Here is a 21511-nt window from a genome sequence, read left to right as displayed (position 1 = left end):
GCATGATAGGGAGAGAAATGGGTACATCTTATGTAATCCCCCTGCCCTGGAAAAAATAACAACAAACTACCGCCCCACTATCACACCAATGAGAATACAGAATAAGTTTTAAGGGTCCAAGAGACTGCTCGCAAGGTCCTCAGGTCAAGCAGTTTGCACTTCTCTTTCGGTGTGTTTATACATTAAATTCTTCATTGGAAATAAAGATTGTTTCCCTAAGTCCTAAGTCCAACTCCTCAGAGTGGGCATCCACTCAGGAGAGTTCATGCAGGAACTATATGGAGATCCTTTCCAAGCCTCCAAGGTTGTTAAAATTCAAACACTTGACTTTGGGGGAAATATGATGTTTCAACCAAATGACTGATGTGTTCTAAAATTAGGCAAATGCTTTTCTCCCAGCCAGGAAAAGGCTAACAATATATGAAGGAAACCAGCATGGCCAAAATGGCCACCTGTTTATCCAAAATTCAAATGCGTTACTCTAAGGCTAAACTTCTATACAACAGCCCTCTTACCCCTCCCCACCCTTCAAACTACTGCACAGGCCACCACACAGCACCCAGGACTTCTCAAATGGCTGGTGAGTGACAGAACAAACAGTAAATGCACACTTGCACGTCTATTCCTTTCCATCGACAACTGACCCCTGGTGGGGCCGGGGCGCTCTCCTCACCCAGTGGGGGCCACGGCACAAGGGTGAGGCTGTGGTCCTAGAACACAAGCTGGATATCCTTTGACATTACCTATACCTGTCTTTCCCTGCAGAGTCTCTGTAGGAGAGAGAGAGAGAACAAAGGTGAAATGACCCCAGGAGGAAAACTTTACTCCCCTTTCCCGCTCTGGAAAGGACAGGGCTTGCATTTACTTCAACAACAGACACACAGTGAAGGAGCTCAGTGCAGGGTCTGATCCCATGGGCTGAGGGAGACAGAAACGTGAATAGAAGCAAGCTATGAGAAAGAAAAGGGTGAGGGAAGCCTTTGGGAATTCCCACCCACTGTGCTCTAGCCTCTCCGTCCCCCACTCCCACTCTGCTAAGAAGGGAGGGACTAAAGATTAGAAGTGTCCACCTTCCTAAGCCGACCCTCGAGGATGCAGCTGTCACACTGACATGTCCTGCACAGCACAGTGCTCAGCACAAGTCAAGCAGATGACCAACCAGTGTGCACCTGATATATATTCACAGCCACTCTCCTTCCCTAAGATTCTAGTGCTGGACATTTAACATGACTATAACAACGCCTCAGACCATGAGAAAGAGGAAGCTGAAGTCTGGCCACGTGGATGATGTGAATGACTCTGACACCTGTGGCTCTAGCCATCTGCCCCACTTTGTAGCGCTTATGCCACCCATCTTTGTGGGGGGAGAGGATGCCATGGGGAATATGGTGGAAGAAGCAACAAGACAGGACAGACAGTCAAACAAAGCAAGCCAGGCAGGGCCCAGGGAGGTAAGGGTTTTTCCCACAGAGGGCCCTGGACTGACGCTGGGCTCCACCCCCTCTAGTATGGGTCGCCACAGCACCACCCGAAAACAGCACAAATCCGTTTGCAACAATATTCAACTGGACTTCTCTCCCAGATGTCGATGTTTATATAGAATGTTGCCAGGTCCAGTGGAGTGGGGCTGTTTTCCTAACCTTTTCTTGTGGAGCACAAATAGTATTCTCTTCTCCATCTTGGAATGGAGGCCTCAAGAAACAAGAAATCCAAGGCGTTCTTGCAACACACATCCCACCTCTCACACTGCAAGTCCACGTCTTTCATCACAGCCTCTCGCCCTTCCCCTTCTTTGCATCCTGGGCTTTTCCTGGGGGAGAGCCACACCAACCCTGCCTCTTTAAACAGGGCTCGGAGGACCGCAAGGGATATGGTGTAGTGAAAAGGGCTCTGGACGAGAGTCGGCTGTCCAGCCATAGTTCTGGGACAACGAGCCGCATGACCCTGGACAATACATTCCATTCAGCCCCCAGTCACCCAGCACCTGTTACACGCGCGAACATCTGCTGGGCTGGGCCTTGAGGAGTGTCTTAGTCGCTCACTGCTCGCTGACAACTGCCCTGTTCACACCAACCCAGGCAGGGAGGTCTGCTGCACAGAGGCAAGTGGCATCTGTCCCTGAAAACCTACTGGGAGTGACAGTGGGGTCTCAGTTTCTTCATCTGTCAAAGGTGAGGGTCCCCAAAGACCCTCCTTCCCAGACTACCCCACACCTACTGTTCTCATGGCCCCTTCAGATACAGCTAGAACGGCCTCTGGGTCCGCTGCTGGGACCAGAATATAAGGTCCTGGGTGGGTCTCTTGCTGAAAACCCACTGGAAGTCAGGGCCAGGCAAGCATGCCCTCCATATCCAGGTGCAAGTCAAACCCCCTGCCACCACTGCCCCCGAGATCTTCAAACCTCAGCTGTCTTGGGGGATGAAGTCAAGAGGACTCCTGGCCCTGTGCTCCCCCGTGGCCAGCACGCTCGACAAGTGTTGGCCACCTGACAGCATTAGTGCCCATCACCTGGCAAAGGTGTAAAGACCTGCTCCAGTTTATCCTGGCATAGCTGAGATCTTCAAACATTAACCAGGTAAGGCTCCAAAACCTTAGGCCAGGGGGTGTCTCGGCCCCAGCTCACAGAATGGGAATGGAGCCAGAGCAGCTCCATCCACCAGGTCTCCAACCTGTGGCTCAACACAAGACCCCTAGCTCTCCCAGAAAAACCCTGACTTTGGGCAAGTTACTGCTCTCCTCATGCGACCACTTTAAGGATTAAATGCAAACACAGTGAGGATGCTAGCACTGTGGTTTCTATGTGATTACTTTTTACCTCTACACTGATCACAGAGGCTTGCTGGTTCCAAAAACTGTACTCAGTATCTGGAGGAAGTGAGCCTTGGACTTTTGCCCCGTGACAGCCACCGCGCCCTGCAGACAGACGGCCAACACCACTGATGAACCCCAGCACCACTGCTTCTCAGCTGGGGCCTGGGTATCACAGAGCATTCCCCCGTCACCAGGTGCAACCATGGTGGGCTCAGAGGAAGACAATGACTCATTGCTTATTAGACTTTGTGGAGCAGCCTGTCTACCACCCTTCCATCAAGGCAGAGGAACAGACAAAAGCCCAAAAGCAAGCATTAGCTACCTGAGGAGGGACTGAGAGTGGGGGACGGGTTGGGGCCATAAGACCCTTCTGCCCCTGCAGGACAAGCCTGCCTTAGTGCAGCTGGTTGGAGGTGGGTCACAGTTGGGACAGCACAGTCCTTTAGAGCCTGTTGCTCCAGGGAGTCTCTCTCCTCCTCCATCTGCTCTGTCCCTGTTCCTTCACCTTCATGTCCCACGGTCTTGGTCTGCAACACCATGCCTGTCTGCACCTCACAAGTGAGAAATAAACACAAAACCAGTCTCACCACAAGACGACACTGCTCAAGGACAAGGAATCTTTTCTGTCTCCCCACCTCCTCCTTGGGTTGAATCAGTGAACAGGAGGCCAGGCGTGGTGTCTGCTGCGCTCTACACATTGAGGGGCTCAGCTTCCGCGCCGACTTGAGTCAGGGAAGCCTTCAAAGCTCCGCAGTGCCAGGTTCCATGCTGCCCCAACCAGGGCAAAAGCCACTTCTCCATCGCCCCCAACTGTGGACAGGGCTGGCTCTTCCAGGTCCTTTCCTACAATGACATTCCCTGATCCTGCTTCACACTGAAAACACAAATGCTCTGGAAGGGGGGTGATGCTGATACCCAGGTGGGGACTATGCCGTCCATCAGGGCAGTTTCTGGTGGCCCCATCTTCCTTTCCCCGTTTCTTGTGCCTATACTTCACATCTAGCAGCAGACCCCACAAGTCCTGCTAAACTCCCCAGGGCCTAACACTGGAGCATCGGTAATCCCAGTTACTCGAAAGGCTCAGGTAAGAAGATCACTTGGGCCCAGGAGTTCAAGGCTGCAGTGAGCTATGACTGTGCCACTGCACTCCAGGATAGGTGACAAAACAAAACCCAATCTTTAAAAAATAAAAAATGAAAGAAAAAGGCATCCAGATTCTGATCTAAGAGGGAGGCAGAGGAAAATGTGACAAAGAGGATAAGGAAATGTGATGACAGGAGCAAGAGACTGTAGTTGTGACAGGAAGAGGCCACGAGCCAAGGAAGGCAGGTGACCACTGGAGTCTGCAAGCAGTGGAGAGAGGATTCTCCCCCGGGACCTCAGGAGGACACTGCCCCGCCCATACCTGGACCTTAGCCAAGTGGTACTCTTTTTGGACTCTCAACCTCTAGAGCCATCAGAGAACAAAGATGTGTTGTTTTAAGCCACTAAGTTTGTGGCAACTTGTTACAGTGGCCACAGGAAACAAACACACCTGCCATGTTGTGTGCTGTGACCGGCACCTCCAACGAAGGAAGTCACCCTGGAGTTGGAGTCTGACACACTGCTGGCAGATGTTTGCCGTGCCTGTGTGTGGCTGGACCAGCCCTCAGGCTAGTACATGGCACAAGGTGAAGGACACCTCCTTCCTAAGGTCCCTGTGCTGCTGACCTGCATCTCTGAGATCCCACCAGTGCAAAGGCTCCGGGTTCAGAGAGTTTTCCCCACCATAAAGGACATTTCCTTCCTGGCCAAAGAAAAGATTTTTCTGAAAAACAGTCATGCAGAGAGAGGCCAGGAGAGGTTAAGACACTGACATATTATATTGCCTGCCACAAGTGGTGCCCTACGTGGATCAGCTCATCAGACTGTTTTCGGACATGACATATTTCCCAGAAATGCCCCAGGCAAAAGACATGGCCAGGCAGGTGGGGATCTGAGTAGGGGGCAGAGCAAGGGGACACCTAAAAGGTGAGAGTGGAGGGGATGTGCCCCTGGGGGACTTTACAGTCTGGTGCCACACTGCCAACCCTGTTTGTGCAAATGTGTGAGCGCTGCGCAAACACGTGAACACACTAGCACCAGCCACGTGGCTTTGCTTTTTCAACTCTAAATTGTTTTCTGTTGCAACTCCCATGAAATGACTTTTTTTTGACAGTTCTTTTCCCACTGCTACTTAATTAGTTTCCTAACCAACTATTCCAAGCTTTTCACTTTCTTAATACCTAAAGTCATTTCTCTCTGTGTGGGAGGGAGACGCCCAGTGCATTATCACGAGCCTTCACGCTGCAGGGCACCGTCACAGCTGCTGCAGAGAAGTCCACCCACAGCTCTGAAGATAGCCCAGCAAGGGTGCCAATCACAGCCCATCTTCCCGGCTGCCTCCCCAGTGCGGGGTGTGGGCCACAGAAACCCCTTCACCGTCATGACAGCTCTTGCCACTCCCATCACCTCCTCCCACCACTGAAAGAGCTGTGTATATGGCAAAAGTCTGGACAGAGAGCACCTAAGTGGATAACTAGGTAGAATCCCTCTTCAGTCCCTTGATAATTAATTGTGGGTGGCCAGCAGTCGCTCCACTCAGGCAACACAGGGAAGGCAGAGAGAGAATGTGGGTATCTCATTATAGCCCTGAACACAGGCGGGCAGCTAATTCCTATTTTGCTGTCCCTGACTCACCACTTATGTAACAGGAAGGTAAGCGCACGGGACAGTCCTGATGAGACAGAAAGGCACTCACTGGGCACCTGAGGTCACTAAAGCCTCTCAGTGCGGCCTGAGATTCAAAGAAGGGGGGCTTTTGGGAGTGGCCTACCTGAAATCTTTACATCAGAAACTCAAGCAGGAAAGAGTTGGGGAGGACAGCTGCCCAATTCGCCAGCCAGCCAACATGCGCCCTGTCTAGGTAGGCAGACACCAGTGCTGCCTAGAGGTGCTCACCGTCCTGTAGAGGGAGATCCTCGTGGAAGTAAGTGCACGGTGTTCCCCATGCTCTGACAGGTGTCCTGGGGTTGGGAACACAGGGAGGACTCGCGTCTGGCCAGGGCCAACCTGTGTCTTCTCATGGCTCTCCAGAATGACCCAGGGTGACCTGCAGAGAGGTCCCTTCCTCTGATCCTCTTTGCCTGCTCACTCTGGCACGTTCTTCTCCAACTTATTCCCTCTACAGGGCTCAGCCATCCATGTACGGCTCTAATACTGGAGGTGCAGAACATCCAATACTGGAGACACAGAACATCCAAATTGCCCCACACAGGGCCAGTCTCTTCCCTCTCACTCTTCCCCGAAGGGCAACTCCCAGGCTCTAAGTCGGGACAGGAGATTCAGGGACCCGGCTGCTTGTCCACATCTGTGGTTCAGTCACTCCCGACCCCTCCCCGTGGCTGAGCTTCCTCATCACAAAATGGAAGGTCTGGATCAGGTCACAGCGGGAACCCCCGACTGTCACCCTCAGGAGTTGGCTGTTTTTGGTCCACACAGCCCCATGATTAACCATTGCTGGCTTCCATTCCCTGATTCTTTCAGTGTGGGAAATGTCACTTTGGGCAGACATGCAAACAACAAGAAAGCTCCCAAAGGCAGAACCTGCTGCTGCCTAACAGATTTGGGTCCAAGAGTCTTACAAGACTGGGTCCCAAGCCCTTCCCGGACCCCCAGCCTCCCAACTATGATAAAAGGAAGGGAGGGGGCTTAAAGTTCAGCCTCCAGTTTCCTAAGAACAACATCCATCTCGAAGGTCCCACAGAGGTACAGAGAATGCTCTGACCTCTACGTGCTCCATTCTAATGGGTGAACTTTCATGAGTCACCGTAAATTACACTTTAGGGGAAAAAAGTGAGTGTCACTTGTCAGCAAATGGCTCTGAGCTTCCCTTATGACCCCTACCCTCCACTTTCACAGCACTTAGGAAGTGTTTCCATGCCACCTGGGTTCACCTGCACCCAGACCTGGCTCACTCACCTTTAGTGTTTCAAAATAACTTAAATCTGGCCACAGACGCTCTAAGGCAAAGTGGCCTACAGGAAGCTCAGTCCAGCAGGGCCCTCCCTGCCCCACTTATTATACCACCAACTCCCTGCTGCTGAAAGAGCATCACACAGATTCCACTGGACTGGTTCAGACCTCACCTTCCAGCCAAGAATCTATCTTTCTTCATTTAGGAATTCATTGTTACAAATAGGAAACATCTCAATTGTTATGACCAAATGAAGATAGGATGGGGACTCATCTAAGGCTCTGTGCCCAGAAAAGTCAAGTGGGGCGGGATGCAGGGGTAAAAAAAAAAAAACCCTCAACACCCTGCAAGAACCTTCTCAACACCCTGGCTTGTCCTCAATTTCTGGCATCTCGTGGCTGTGCCAGCACTGTAAGCCAGTGGACTGTGCCCCGGGCTCGGACACTTCTTGTGAACACAAGCCCCTGTGTGCCTGAGAGTTCACCTATAAACATGGGCGTTGCTCACTCACCAGTCACTATTGGCAAAGAGCTTGAAGACATTGACTGCTTTGGGAAATCTTTAAAAAATAAATGTATTCATTGGGAAAAATAATCAAATGACTGCATAAGAAGAGGTGCCTTTCCTGAACAAGCCTGTGATCTGGGCCTCTGGGCACCTGGATAATTCTGCAGAGAAGGAGGTTGGTCCAGTCTGGTCAGCGTGTATTTTTTATTTTTATTTTTATTTTTATACGGAGTCTCGCTCTGTCACCCAGGCTGGAGTGCAGTGGCTCGATCTCAGCTCACTGCAAGCTCCGCCTCCTGGGTTCATGCCATTCTCCTGCCTCAGCCTCCTGAGTAGCTGGGACTACAGGCGTCCACCACCGCACCCGGCTAATTTTTTTGTATTTTAGTAGAATAAAGCAGCATATCTAACTGTATACATTTTAAAACTTGTATTAAGACTCCGTGCAGAATTTCACTTAAAGACCGAAGTCTCTCAACCAAAAGTCTGAAAGCACCTAGGGACCCTAGGGGAATGCGATGTATGAGGAGGGGCTGGAGGGCTGCCTCCCCCATTAACAGCCCCTCATATCTTGCTCATGGGGCTCGTGTAAAGATGAAAACACACCTGAGTCCAAAGTTGTTTTTAAAAATGATCTGATTCTGAAAACACACAGCACAGAACTCGAAATGAGCAGCTGAGCAGAGGTGGGAAGAACACAGGGCTTCCTGTGGTCCGAATAGCCTAGGAGGTGCCTACACAGGGAGAGAGGGCCTGGGTGACCCCACAGTTACTGACCCCACCCCAACAAGCCCTCCCTAAGGTACTCAGGCTCCATATACCACACAGCAGGACCTGCCTCCTTCCCCTTGCGACCAGGACCTCATGAGAAAGCACAAAGGCCAGGGCAAGGCTGAAACATGACAGATTTAAAGTTAAATCTGAAAGTACAAGACTGACCCATAAAACACATTCCTTGGTTCCCTGTTTTGCCCCTTCTTGTCCTTTAAACATGAAAGGTCTCCAGGCCTGAGGAAGCTTCTCTGCCTCTCAGACAGTTACAGGCTCCACGTTCTTATTGTTCTGATTTCTATAAATCTCTCTGAATATATATTCATATGCCCATGTAGTAAAAAAGGCAGGTGGACCCTACAAGGTTGCAGGCCTACAGCTAGCTTGGTTCAATGGCATTAATAAAGACACAGGTCAACTACTGTAGTTGGGTCAGTCTGCAGCAACAGACAAGCCAGAGGGTTAGGAAGGATGCTGAGAGCCCTGCCTGGCCTTCAGCAAGCCCTATTTCCTGCCCGCATGAGGCAACAGGTGCTGGTGGAGCGGCCTCTCTGAATGTCAAGGACAAGATCACTTGGGGAAGGAAAGACACCATCCCTCTCTCAGCAGGAGTCTGCCTTGCCTACACATCAAGGTCTGTCACTCACTAGTTCAGACACCTCACAATCTCTGTGGGCTGAGCTCAGTCTTTTCAATTGTGAAATGGACATGGTATATACCATTGTGAGGAGTAGGACAGAAATGGGCAGAAAGTGCCAGCAAGGAGCCCTGCTGGGCACATGGCTCCTCCCGAATCTCTGTGATGAGTGGGAAGGCAGACAAGTCCCACCTCTCTCCTCCCAGAAGACTTCTCTGCCTCCCCAACCACCCACCGCCTTTAAGAGCCTACACATCATGCTTCTGCTAGGGATTTAGTCTGCATGTGCTTATATGGGTACTGAAAGGTATGAGCTTCACCACAGAAGGGGCCTTCTATGGCCTAGTGTCCTCTCAACTGCTCTGTTACGGACACAGCAGCCACCATGGTTCCCAAAGAATCAGATACCCGGGAGGTGCCTCAGCACCAAGGAGGAGTAGATGGTTCCTCTCGCCTGCCTGGGAAAGCTCTGAACTAGAGGAAACAAAATCAGAGCTTGAAGCAGCAGTTATCAAATGGAGTGGTTAGAAATCACACGGACTTTGGGAGGCTGAGGTGGGTGGATCACCAGGTCAGGAGATGGAGACCATCCTGGCTAACACGATGAAATCCTGTCTCTACTAAAAATACAAAAAATTAGCCAGGCGTGGTGGCATGCACCTGCAGTTTCAGCTACTTGGGAGTCTGAGGCAGGAGAATCACTTGAACCCGGGAGACGGAGGTTGCAGTGAGCCAAGATCACGCCTCTCTCTCTCTGGTGACAGAGTGAGAGTCCGACTCAAAAACAAAAACAAACAAAAAAACATGTAGAGTGGTTATTTAAACTGGTTTCCCAGCCTCGCCCTGCAGATTCTGATGCAGGGCATCATCTGCAAAAAAAAAAAAAGGCTTAGGGAGCAACGGGAACTGGGCGATTAGCTGCAGAAAAGGGAGAAACCTCAAATGACAGATCCTAAAGACAGCAGGGCTCAGCAGGGCTCTCCTCAGCTCTCAGCCTAGGAGAGCTCCTCCTAGGCTCTCACAGGCCCAGGCAACTTTGGGCTGCTCATGGCTTTAACACTACCAAAAGTAGCAGAAATTTGTCAAGAGCGAGGTGAGCAGAGGTCCCAAGAACAAGGTAACCTCCTGGACCTCTCCTATAGGAAGCAAACTCAAAAGAAGCCAGAATCCTAACCTATCTGCACTTGGAATGCTGTGAAGATCCTTTGGACCGAGCCTATTTACTTTACACACAAGTACACAGGCACCCCAAATTAATTTATCAGGCTGGATCTTCACATCTTATGGGACTGACAAACTCTCAGGTTGTCCCTGAAAAAGGCACATATCCAAGAGCTAAAAGTGTTTTCTCTACTATGCCTGAGGATACGAGCTGAGCTATGAGTCCTTAGCATGCCCCCTACACAGTCAGGCAGCTCTCATCTCTCGCGACGCTCAAGGACTCTCCAGGCTAGGACGGAGCAGAGCTCCACACCATAGAGGCCGGCCCTCAGCACCATGCCTGCCACAGAAGGTGGCCTCAGTCTCTCTATGGCTTCCATGTGTGAGAGGCTCGGGGTCAGCAGACACGGTCCAAAAGCATTAGATCTACCATAATCAGGAGGAAGGAAATTCTGACACCAACCCGGACGATCTTTCAGGACCTTATGCTGACTGAAATGCGCCAGTCACAAAGGACAAACACTGCACGATCCCATTTATGTGAGGTGCTGGAGGAGTCAAATTCATAGAGCCAGAGAGTAGCATGGGGGTTTCCGGGGGCTGGGGAAGGGAGTTATAGTTCAATGGGTGCACAGTTCAGTTAGCAAGTCAAAAAGGGTCCTGGAGAGGAATGGTGGTGGTGGTGGTTGTGCAACAATGTGAATGTACTTAATGCCACTGAACTGCACACTTAAAAACGATTAAGATGGTGAACTTCCTGTGTACTTACCACAGTTAAAAACATTCTAACAAAGCATTTGATGAGCTTTTTGCCTTGGAGAGCAGGCCTGTGAGAATCCCAAAGCCTCATTGCCTGGCCTGCTCCACCCCAAGCTCCCGGAGCTCCCATTCTCCTTCTAGACCTAGAGCTCTTCCCAAGAGCCTTCTAGTGACATCTGGTGACATCCAGTGACATCTGGTGACATCCACACCTCAGCTTGACATGAGTCCCCAAAAACTCAGTGGCAGAATTAGGTAAAATCATGGGCAGCATTTTATAGGCAGAGAAACAAAGGCAGAGGACAGAGGCAGCAATCCAGGTTTCTAGATTGTTGCTTCATCCACTCCTGAAAACCCAGGGGCCCAGCCAAATCTCTCAGGCTCTTACTTGTCTGTGAGGCAGCCTGGACCCCACCTCACCTCAGCCTGCATTTGAAAAATTTCTTTTCCTTTTTCGGGAAATTTGCCTCTCTTCCACACCCACCAGTTACAGGGTACGTGGGTGTATCGAGAAAGAAATTTCCCAAAAAAGGAAAAGAGATTCCCCAAAGTTAGTCCCATCTCAGGGCTGCCTGGAGAGGCAATGGTCAGCCTCCGGAACTGGATGAGGTCCAGCAGCCCCAGCCCCAGCCCCAGCAGAAGTCCCCGAGCAGAAAGGGCTTCCTGAAGCCACTGTCCCCAGATCCAGGGACTGCTGCCTTCCTCCTCCTCCTGCACGCTGTGACCTCCTGATGTCCATCTTCCTCTCCAGGTCCCAACCCAGTGGGGCTGAGGTAACCCCATCCCGGTTCTCTGGAGCTCTTGGGAAGTTTTCTCCCTTCTGCTGAGTAATCCCTAAGGGTCACTACATCCGTAATCTCCCTCCGAGGAACACCCCTTATCCTATCTTCTCTCTTTTCCTACCCGCCCTCTGTCTTAAGGTTTTCAAGTTGGGAGCAGAAATTATGCAGCGAGGCATCTACAAAGTTGGTAGTTCAACTCCACAAACATTTATCGAACACCTGACTAGATTTGTGCTGCCCAAACCCCATGCTAGACAAGGGGGAGAAACACCAAGAATTATCAGGGGCCCATCCACAACAACAAGTCAGTCTAGTTGGCAAGATAACATTCAAATGATATCAAATGGTAACATTGTATAAATGTCAGCAACAATTCGAAACAGACGGTGACTGAGTGTGGAAGACACAGACCAGCCATAAAATGCTACAGTTTATTACGTGAGTCTGGGAGGGTCAGAGGTGGCCAGGGGCTGCTCAGAGCTGCTGCTTTTGAAGACTAATGCTGAGGTAGGGCTTGCTTTGCAACATCGTAGTCTGAGGGCACCACGCAGGGAGTGCCACCTATGTGTTCCCTGGTACACACACACACACACAAGCAGTTCTGCAGGCCCTGTGGTTTGCCTGGTGTGCAGGAGCACCCCACAGACCTCTCCAGATCAGAAACAGGCCCACCTCATTCCACGACTGGCACTGTACCATCAGTAAGCTGACTCTGTGCCATCATCCCCCTCACTCCCAGGAAATCTGACAGGTGAACCCTGTGCTGTTTAAGAGCAGAGCTAATAGCAAATCACATTTACATTTTCATTTTTAAAAATAAATAAGAATTTAAATAAACCCTTGTCAAAATTGCTCAGTTTCTTGGCCTTGGCACTGTGGACATTTTGGGCTGGAGCCTTCTTTGTTCTGGGGGCTGTTCAGTGGAGGAGATTCAGCAGCATCCCTGGCCTCCACCCACTAGATGCCAGCAGCAGCCCTGCCCCAGTTGTGACAATCAAGGATGACTCCAGACATGGCCAGTGGCCCTGGGAGGCACAACGCTGAGGACCACTGGTCTATTTCCAGGCACTCACAAAGGAAGCTTCCAGCTTGGCTTGAGTTCACCCACACATGAGCCTGCCTGAAATGGAGTTTTCCTGCTCCAGGTCTCAGGATTCTGCCAGCCTGTTTTGGGTGGGACTCTCAGCTCAGGGTGGCTGACCGTTAAACTGGAGATCTTGGGCCACGGGCTGTCTGCTCACCTTGGGGAGTGGCTCTGAGGAACAAACCCTGATGCAGAGCACTGGGTGCTGGAGAAATTCTTCCAGCCTCTGCCTCCTCCCACCTGGCTTTTACCCAACTGCCTCCTTGCAACCTTCTCCTATGACCTTCCAGATACAACAGGGAAACCCCTCCATGGCCTCGGCTAGGCAGAGCAGTATTTACTAATGGGCTCACTGGGTCAGTCTCTCCAGCTCCCAGGTCATCTGCCAGAAAGCAGCCCATGGCCCAAAACTCCCAGCTCTGGGCCTGCCCCCATGCCCTCGCTCAGTCCAAGTTTTCCCTGGGGCTTCTTTCTTTCCCCACATCCCTGGCACAGTCCCACCTCTGCCTGAGCACTCCATGAAATAATATGCAACTCATATCCAGGTTGCTGGGAAACCACAGTGTCGGTGCTTCTGGCTAGGCGGCCTCAATTATCCAGAAGCCACGTCTGGGAGGCAGCATGTGCTCTGCACTTGTGCCAGCACCAAGGCGTCCCCAGGAGCTACTCTCTTTGTGCTTGTGCAACTAAGCCAGAGGGAATAATGGATTTTACTTGACTTTAGTTAGACCTAAAGAAAGATTTCCTGACCGAAATTATCAGTCCCCAAGGAAACAGTGCAGGGAGCTCTGTTTTTTTGGGATGGTTCATGACCCAGCCCAGCCTGAATATAATCCAGTGACCTCTTGAGGCTCCTCTGGTACTGTTGAGTCAACTGCAGGACTTAGCCAGTCAGCCAGCCACAGGGACGCAAGGTAAACCTCACAGCTGCAGGAGCCCAGCTCTGACCCCAGGGCTACTCCCTGTGTAAGGGCTAAGCCAGGAGAACAAGAAGTGTGAAGTCTATCCTCCAGGTCTGCTTTCTTGCCTCAAAGGAATGGAGTGTCCAAATGCATTGTCTCCCTGCTCCTACTTTCAGCCAAGTCCACCATCGGTGCTCACCTCTAATCCACTACCCTGGAGCACAGATGTTCCCAAAGTAAAAAACCCCTATGCTCTAATCATGATGTACACATATGCTCACCAGAAAGAATGAAAAGGAAGACAACTCTTTTTAAGAAGGAACCAGTGAGGTGACAGTTGATACAGGATTACAGTATCATCCTCTTAATTCACCCCAGAAACAAAAGTAGAAAAAGTATCACATCACAAAGGTTAGGACTCCAGTACAAACACGCCCACTTCTGGTCATTGCACATGTGAGCTCTAATGACTACCCAAAAATCCCAGGCGCCCCCGCCACCCCCTCCCGCAGTCTGGAAGGTCCCTAGAGGGCACAGTTATCTCCACTCATACTTCCAGAGTCTGTCTCGCCCCTGCAGCAAAGAAACGAACTCTGGGTAGGATAGGCAGGGGCTGCCTATTTCATAGTGAGACCAGACTTTCCAGGACAGTCCCAATTTTACAATGCTGCACATATGTGCATACAAACATTCACCCACCAAGTGGAACTGGAAAAGGCAATCAAATCTCCCATCTTCAACCCTTTACAAAGTTTGGAATGCAGTCCTACTTTAGATTAATTAGGAGAAACTAATCTCCTTTACAGAAAGAGTCAGGAGATAAAATGGGTGGAAAAAGAAAAGCCAGAAATTCCACCTAGTTGATTTTCAGGTTTGGCCTCTGGGGCAACAGCAGCAAACACTCATCCAGCCCAGTTAGCAACTGGAAAACCAGGGAGGTGGGGAGCAGGAAGGAGCCTGTCTGCCTGGTTTAGTGACCAGAAGAACGCTGACCCTGTGACCAGGAGGCCTCTGAAGTCACCTCAGAAAACTATGCCAAGCTCAAATGAGACAAGCAAAACCAATTACAGTCTCAGAACTGACAGGCAACCCCAGGACTAGGCACGTGAGCACACGTGCCAGCCCCAGGGCCATTCCCCGCCCCACACCCACAGGTCCACAGCCTGCAAACGTCCTCACTGTGACCCAGGACTTTGCCCCTGCTTTCCCCTAACCAGGAGTGCTCCGGCCAAGTCCACACTATCAGCCTTGAACAGAAATCACTTCCTCCCTCACTTCTTCCTCTCACTCAAGACTACAGAAGATGATGCTTCAAACCAAAGGTCTGGGTTTTTAAAGCTGTCTCCAGCAGGTGCCACAAATTCTTCAAAACATTCCACACTCCCAAAGAGACACAAGTGAGAGCACATAGCTGCTGTGCTCTCACACAACAACGCAAGGGCACTGTAATGGAGGGACTTGGTGAAGGCTGGGGACAGGGAGCAGGCAAGGTAACACTTACCATCTCATCCAGGGCGTAGCGCAAGAGGCCGTGCTCGTAAAGGATGAAGAACCGTCGCTGCCATTTCTGCAATGGAGCACAAGGAGGTTGGTTAGGAGGATCTGGGTCCTGGCCCCAGAGCTTGGCTTCTGGAGTTCCCATGTCTGACAAGCCCGTATCTAAGGAAGGTGGCTCCACAGATTCCACTTCTGGGGCAGATGGCAGGAAAAGAGGGACTCGAGGTATAAGAATGTTGATTCATCAGCCAGGACTGGGCTGGGAGAAAGGCCCAAATCATATGCGTGATTGAGGCTTAACAAGAAGCTGTTTTTTTTTTTTTTAAACATTTGGAAGCTCCTCAGGAACAGAAACAATGTGTGGTTACCTTTTTGTATTCCTGATGGTGCCCAGCACAGAATGCATCACATGATATGTGTCAATATTTATTTAATGAATGATCTGACATGACATGGAATAATCCAGGAATGCCAAGGCATGGATTCACCACTTCTGAAAAAAATCTGGGAAACTGCTACAAAAGGGGTTGTTCTGATGATCCACTGGCAAAGAGGAGGCACGAAAACAGCCAGGCTCCAGAATTCACTGAGGTGAAATGAGCTAATGAAAATCAAAACAGAGGAGCAGCAAGATCAGTGGAAATAACTCCAATATCCAAGGAGTGACCAACTGGCACAGAGCGTCCCCCGCTCTACACTCCCTCCAAAAGCCAGACCACTGGGAAATGCCCACAGTGGTCAGATGCCACCAGGAGCTGAAATGAAAAGGACTATGAGGTGTATGTCTTCCTCTGTGTGGGGAGAAGGGCTTTGTCCATAATGCGAGTCTGCTGGCCCAGGTCGTGAATGACAGGCACAGCTCCCAGCCCCAAATCATCACAAGGGTCCATGACCTATTTTCAACATTTCAACAAGCCCAATCCAGCCTGGGCAGCATGCTGAAAGCCTGTCTCCACAAAAAACACAAAAATTAGCTAGGCATGGTGATGCACGCCTGTAGTCCCAGCTACTCAGGAGGCTGAGGTAAGAGGATCACACAAACCTGGGAGGTCGAGGCTGCACTGAATCGAGATCACGCCACTGCACTCCAGCCTGGGTGACAGAGCAAGACTCTGTCTCCAAAAAAGGAAAGGGAAAGGGAAGGAAAGGAGCGGTAGCACTGTAAGAAAGTTTGTGAGGAAGGAGAGTTTTGTAACAGGAGGGGAGGGGAGGGCCCAACAATATTCAGAGTTTAACTGGCAGTTAAGGCCACAAGCACCGACTATAAAAGCACATCTCTCTGCTTTGGGTCAGGGTTCTCATTTATAATAATGACTCCTGTCAGAGGCTGGAAATGGCAATTTTGTACAACCTCAATATAAAACAGGAAAGGGAACTACTCCCTGGAAACTGCAGTCCAGCTGGACCAGTTATTCCTGAGTCCTTCTGTCTGGGTGGCATGAACAGGGACTCCAAGGGCCTTGCAAAGAGGCCCTGTAGAGGGCTGGTCTATGCTGGGTGTGTAGAGGAGGCCACCTGAACATGTTTCCTAGGAACATTTCCAAGGGCCTTATGTGCTGCCTTTGAAATCAAAACCCATTGTAGAAGAAATCCCAAAGACCAGAGACACAATGCAAGGCCTGTGGGACCAGAATACACAGCCTGAGGTCCCTACTCCAAAGTGTAATATTCAGGGTGGGGAAGGGGTGAGCAGCAGAAACTAAGAAGAGGAAAAGGACCTCCCAGGGATGGAGGGGGCTGAGTAGAAGCAATTTATAGGGTGCGAGCGGCAGCACTTTAGTTTGTGAGGAAGGAGAGTTTTGTAACTGGAGTCAAATCCAGAGGGGCTTCCTGGCAGAGAAACAAACCACAGGTCAGGCCAATGGTGGTAACAGCTCTAGCGGGGCCCCGCCCTGGGCAATGTACATTTTAGTAAGAGGTAAGCCAAGGCCTCTGGGCCCCCAACCCTTTACTAGTGCTAGTGTGCTGAACCCCTGGTTCAGGAGGAAGAGAGGTACTACAGGGGCAGGCCTTGGCATGGAAGGAACTGGGAGCTGCTCGGCATAACGCAAACCTTTAACTGCTCTTTTGCCTCTTCCATTTGACTGTTCCTAGAGTCAAGCTGACCCATAAAACAGGCAACACCCACATGAGAGCTCCTCATTCTGAAGGGAGCACCACACGTATACCTGAGACCTTTTCTGTACAACATACAAGTGTGCCAAATGGGGGAGCCCTGCTGATCCTGCCATCCCAGGATCCACTGTTCAACTCTCCATCTCCCTCTTCCACTTGCCAGTTCACCCTTAGATGGGTCCCTTCTCCGGTTCGTCCGACCCCGAGAGTTGGCTCTGATGTGCTTACCCGAGACCGGTGCACCGGGTTGTCAAAGTCAGTCCCATCTGGAGCCAGGAGCAGCCAACCACCATAAATGGGCTTTGCCTAGAGGAGAAAAAAGAGGGCAGGTCACCAGCAGCCTTCAACCCAGAAAAGAGAACAGGTCAAGTTAACAGCAAGCACTCGCTGGAAACAGACGTTGCCTCTGCTCTGCAGAGGTCATAACGCTATTCCCACTGCAGTGCATCTGTGGCTGCTTGAGAGTCAGAGGCTGGTGGGGATTCTGCAGCATCCAGGGTGGAGAGCACACAGGCCCTGGCAGGAGTGTGAAAACCTGGAGAGTACAGGATCCCCTAAGACATGCTGTCTCCTGCAAGCTACTGATCAAGCCACCAAGATCAGGAAAAAATGACATTTTATTCAACAAATATGTAAGCGTCAATGTGTGCTTACATAGGAGCCAGGAAATAGGACATGAACAACACAGTCAAAAAGCCTCATGCTGAAGACACAAAACAGGGCCTGGAGAAGAGACTGCTTTCGTGATCAAAGCCAGCTCTGGCCAAAGAATCATCAACTGACTGGCTGTGTGGCTGCGTGCAGAAACCCTCTGAGTTCAAACTCTCCGATCTGAAAAGTGAGAGTGATGACAATTCTACCTAAACCTCATGACTCTGATGTGAGGACTGATGAGATAATGCAATCAGTAAAACCCAGCACAGGGATGTAAAACAGTGCTGCCACCTTGGAAAAGTCTGGCAGTTCCTCGGAAAGTTAAAGGCAGAGTTACCAGGGCCCAGCAATTTCACCCCATGTATACACACCCAAGAAAATGGAAAACAGGGGCTCAAATAAAAACCTGCACATGAATGTTCATAGCAGTATTATTCACAATTGCCAAAAGGTGGTAACAGCCCAAATATCCACGGACAGACGAATGGATGTGCAAAGTTTGATGGATCCACACAAGGGAATATTATTCAGCCAGAAAAAGGAATGAAGCACTAACATACAACACCAAGGAACCCCGAAAACATGATGCTAAGTCAAAGAAGCCAGACACAAAAGCCCACATATTACAGAATTCCACTTACACAAATGGTCTAGAATAGGCAAATCCACAGCACAGAAAGCAGATTAGCGGTTGCTAGGGACTGGAGGAAAGGAAATAAGGAGAGACAGCTAACAGGTATGGGGTTTCTTTCATGGGTGACTAAAATGTTCTAGAATTAGACAGTGGAGATGGTTGCACAACATTGTAAATATGCTAAAACTCACCAAACTGTATACTTTAAGAGAGTGAATCCTAAGATAGGTGAATTATATCTCAATTTAAAAGCTGCATGAGCACAAAGAACACTGAGCAGTGTCTGGCCTGTGAGGTCTCAACAAATGTGAGGCATTGCTCTATTTTATCATCCACAGAGTCCCCACTCCCCAGACCACGGGTAGGAGCTCAACACGGGGATCTAGACAGACACTCTGGCTCCATCTCCTTCCTCAGCCACACCCAGCTGGCGAGAACGCATTGGAAAAGGTACAACCAGGCCCATTTATCCAGTCCCTTTTGCAGGGAGGAAACACAAATTAAAACCCAAGTTCTCTGACTGCTGCTTACACGCGCAGAACCCCTCATGGGCCCTCCTGATGTGCTTTTTATTCAGTGCTCTCCAAACTAGGAGGCCCCACCACACTACCTCATTTGGTAGCTGCAGACTGTGAGTCAGAGAGGGCAGGCCACATGCCAGAGGCCACACAGCCTCCAGGCTGAACCAAGAACCCCTCTTTTCTTGGCTTCTCTTGCAGGGTTCTCAAGGTCCCCAGGAGCACTGGCTTTCCTCATGAATGGTGCAAGTGGAGCTGTGTGCCTCGGGTCGGGGGAAAGCTGCAAGGACAGGAGAGGCTTGCTTTGATACAACAGGGGATGGGTGTTGGCTGCAGACACAGTGCAGGAGGGCTAAAGGGTGTGTGGTGGAGATCCCACCTGGGAAGGCAGAAGCAAAGGCAAGGAGAGGTCTGTGCTCTCTACGAACTCCAGCTGTGCCCAGCAAGCCTCCAGGTGGGCACACACGCTCAACATCTCCACATCCCATCCAGAAGCGCACATCCTAAGCAGACTCCACCCAGAGGCCTTGCACGGGAAAGCCAGAGTTGGACAACTCCTTGTGTGTATTCGGACTCTGTGACTCCCAGCTGGGCCTCTTGCCGGCCACAAGTGCACACATGTGAGGTCAGAGGCTAGCCTGCCAAGCCATTCCTCCATCTCCATCTTGACTGTGCACCACCACCCTGGCCTCTGGAGGCAGGGCTTGGGGTGTTGTCACATAATCAGCTACATTTACCTGACCTTTCTCTAGGAGGAACTGTGGGGAGCCGAGGGATCAGCATCTGTTCTCTCAAAACCCGAGCCCTGGTCTCAACCCAGACATCCTCAGCAAACCTCCACTCAGGACCCCTGTGTGCATGGCCCTGGGTGCTGCACAGCAGGGAGCCTGCAGCAGCCACCTTGCTGGGCTGTGACTTCTTGATATGGATCACCGCAGAGGGGACTGATCCAAGTGGGCAGGCGGGGCGGACACAGAGCAGAGGGTGAGGTGCAGGGTCGCCGGGTGGAGGAGCAGGCTGAGATACAGGTGACACCCCATCCAGCGTTCATCAAAGCAATTCCAGAGTGATGGAGAGCAGAGGAGTGGCTGCCTGGGGCTAGGGGGAGCAGAAGGATGAGGGTGACAGCCAAGGGGTGCAGGGTTTCTTTTGGGGATGATGAAATGTTCTAAAAGTGACTGTGATGATGGCTGCACATTTGTGGGAATATCCTAAAAATCACAGAACTGTATCATTTAAATGGGTTAAATGCATGATGTGTGAATTTCATCTTAACAAAACTGTTTAAAAAAGCCCTGAAGAAGGTAAGGACTCCATAGATACACGGGGAGGCCTGGGGTGGAGAGGACTCTCCGGGCAGGGGCGCAGCTGACACACAGGTGCAGAGGCAGGAATGATGGAGCCATGGGGTCACAAGGAGCCATCTGTAATTACTGAGAACTCACTCCTCAAGCCCAGGGAGCCAGGGACAGGACCTGGCCAGCTATACCACCGCCACTCTTCCCTCTCACAGGCAGCCACATGGGCTGCGCAGCCTCTCCCAGCCTCCTCAGCTTCCCAAAACCTGGCCCTCTCTACCATCCCTCAGGGCTTCCCTGAAATGTCCTTTCCTCAAGGGGATAGTCCTGACCCTCCCCCTCAGTCTCTGATGACTCACTTCTGCCATTACCGTCATTGCATATCACAGAACTAATTTCTACCTACCATTTCATTATGTATGTAATTACATTGCTATGACATGACTTGCCCCCCACCCCTACCCCAGAACCTTCACTCCAGGAAGGCAGGAATGGGGTCTGCCTAGCCCTGGCTGTGTCCTTGATCCTGAGGCAAGTGTGCAGAGGGAGTGGAGGCGAGTGCCCGCTGGCCTAAGCCAGCAGTGGGTGCGTGGTGCCGTCTCTGAGCTTCCTTCTCCTTACATAACCTAGGTCCTGACTCAGACAACCTGTTCTCATCCCCCAGGCGTGGGAAAGGCCTCCCAGGAAGAGCTGCTGCTTCTCTATGTCTCAGACTATCTAAAAATGCTGCATCCTCCCCCACACAGCAGACCACAGTGTCTGTAAGTGCAGAAGTGCCCACGGGCAGAGGCTCCCACGCACACCTACCTGCTCCTGGGGCAGCGCCTCTAAAAGGTCCTAAGGTATTCTCTTCCAGAGAGCCCTGTAATAATCTGAAACTGGGACACTAAAACAAAACAGACAGCCCAAAAAGCAGCGGGCAGGAGGCAGTGTGCTCTGGAAACGCTGAGTGGGTAGGCTTAGCTTTGCTGCTTTCTGGTTGAGCTGGTGGGCCCTTTGGAGGGAGGCAAGAGAAGCAGGTATCTGTTGTTGACATGAGGGATCTCAGCTGGGCTGTAAGGACCCAAAGGATGGGGCCCGAGTCCTGTTTCAAGCAGCTCTGCACACAGGGCCCCTTTCTATGCAGGTCCTCCCAAAGGATGCATGTGGCTCTGGATCCTATATAAAAGTGACCACATGAGAGACTCCCCCGAGCTACCTCCTCTCCAATTAAACTCAGCCTTCACTCATGACCCACACAAGTTGGAGGCTCCACTTCTGGTTGGCCTCTAGGAAGAGACTGCTGGTGGTCTGGGTGTGCCTTCAACCTGAGGCTCTTTCAAAAACAGTGCCTTGAAACTTCTGTTTCCTGGACGATGGGGCAGATGTAGATTTCCCTATTCCTCCT

At 51.0% G+C, this 21511-nt stretch overlaps 1 protein-coding gene across 1 annotated transcript in view; it reads right to left on the bottom strand.

The window, feature by feature from the left end:
- The window catches only part of MPRIP (myosin phosphatase Rho interacting protein), a 117213-nt gene extending 99891 nt beyond the window's left edge, over nt 1-17322 (bottom strand). The window contains exons 1-2 of the mRNA XM_023196113.3: nt 17249-17322; nt 14910-14975 (exon numbers count right to left, since the gene is read on the bottom strand). Coding sequence (XP_023051881.1) covers nt 14910-14912 — 3 coding nt within the window. The 5' untranslated portion in view covers nt 14913-14975; nt 17249-17322. The remainder of the gene's footprint in view (nt 1-14909; nt 14976-17248) is intronic.
- Between the last annotated feature and the right edge of the window lie 4189 nt (nt 17323-21511).

This window comes from Piliocolobus tephrosceles, chromosome 16, assembly GCF_002776525.5.
Source record: "Piliocolobus tephrosceles isolate RC106 chromosome 16, ASM277652v3, whole genome shotgun sequence".
Classification (NCBI taxonomy): Eukaryota; Metazoa; Chordata; class Mammalia; order Primates; family Cercopithecidae; genus Piliocolobus; species Piliocolobus tephrosceles.
The sequence above is the reverse complement of the archived record's forward strand: the minus strand, read 5'-3'. Positions and strand labels throughout refer to the sequence as shown.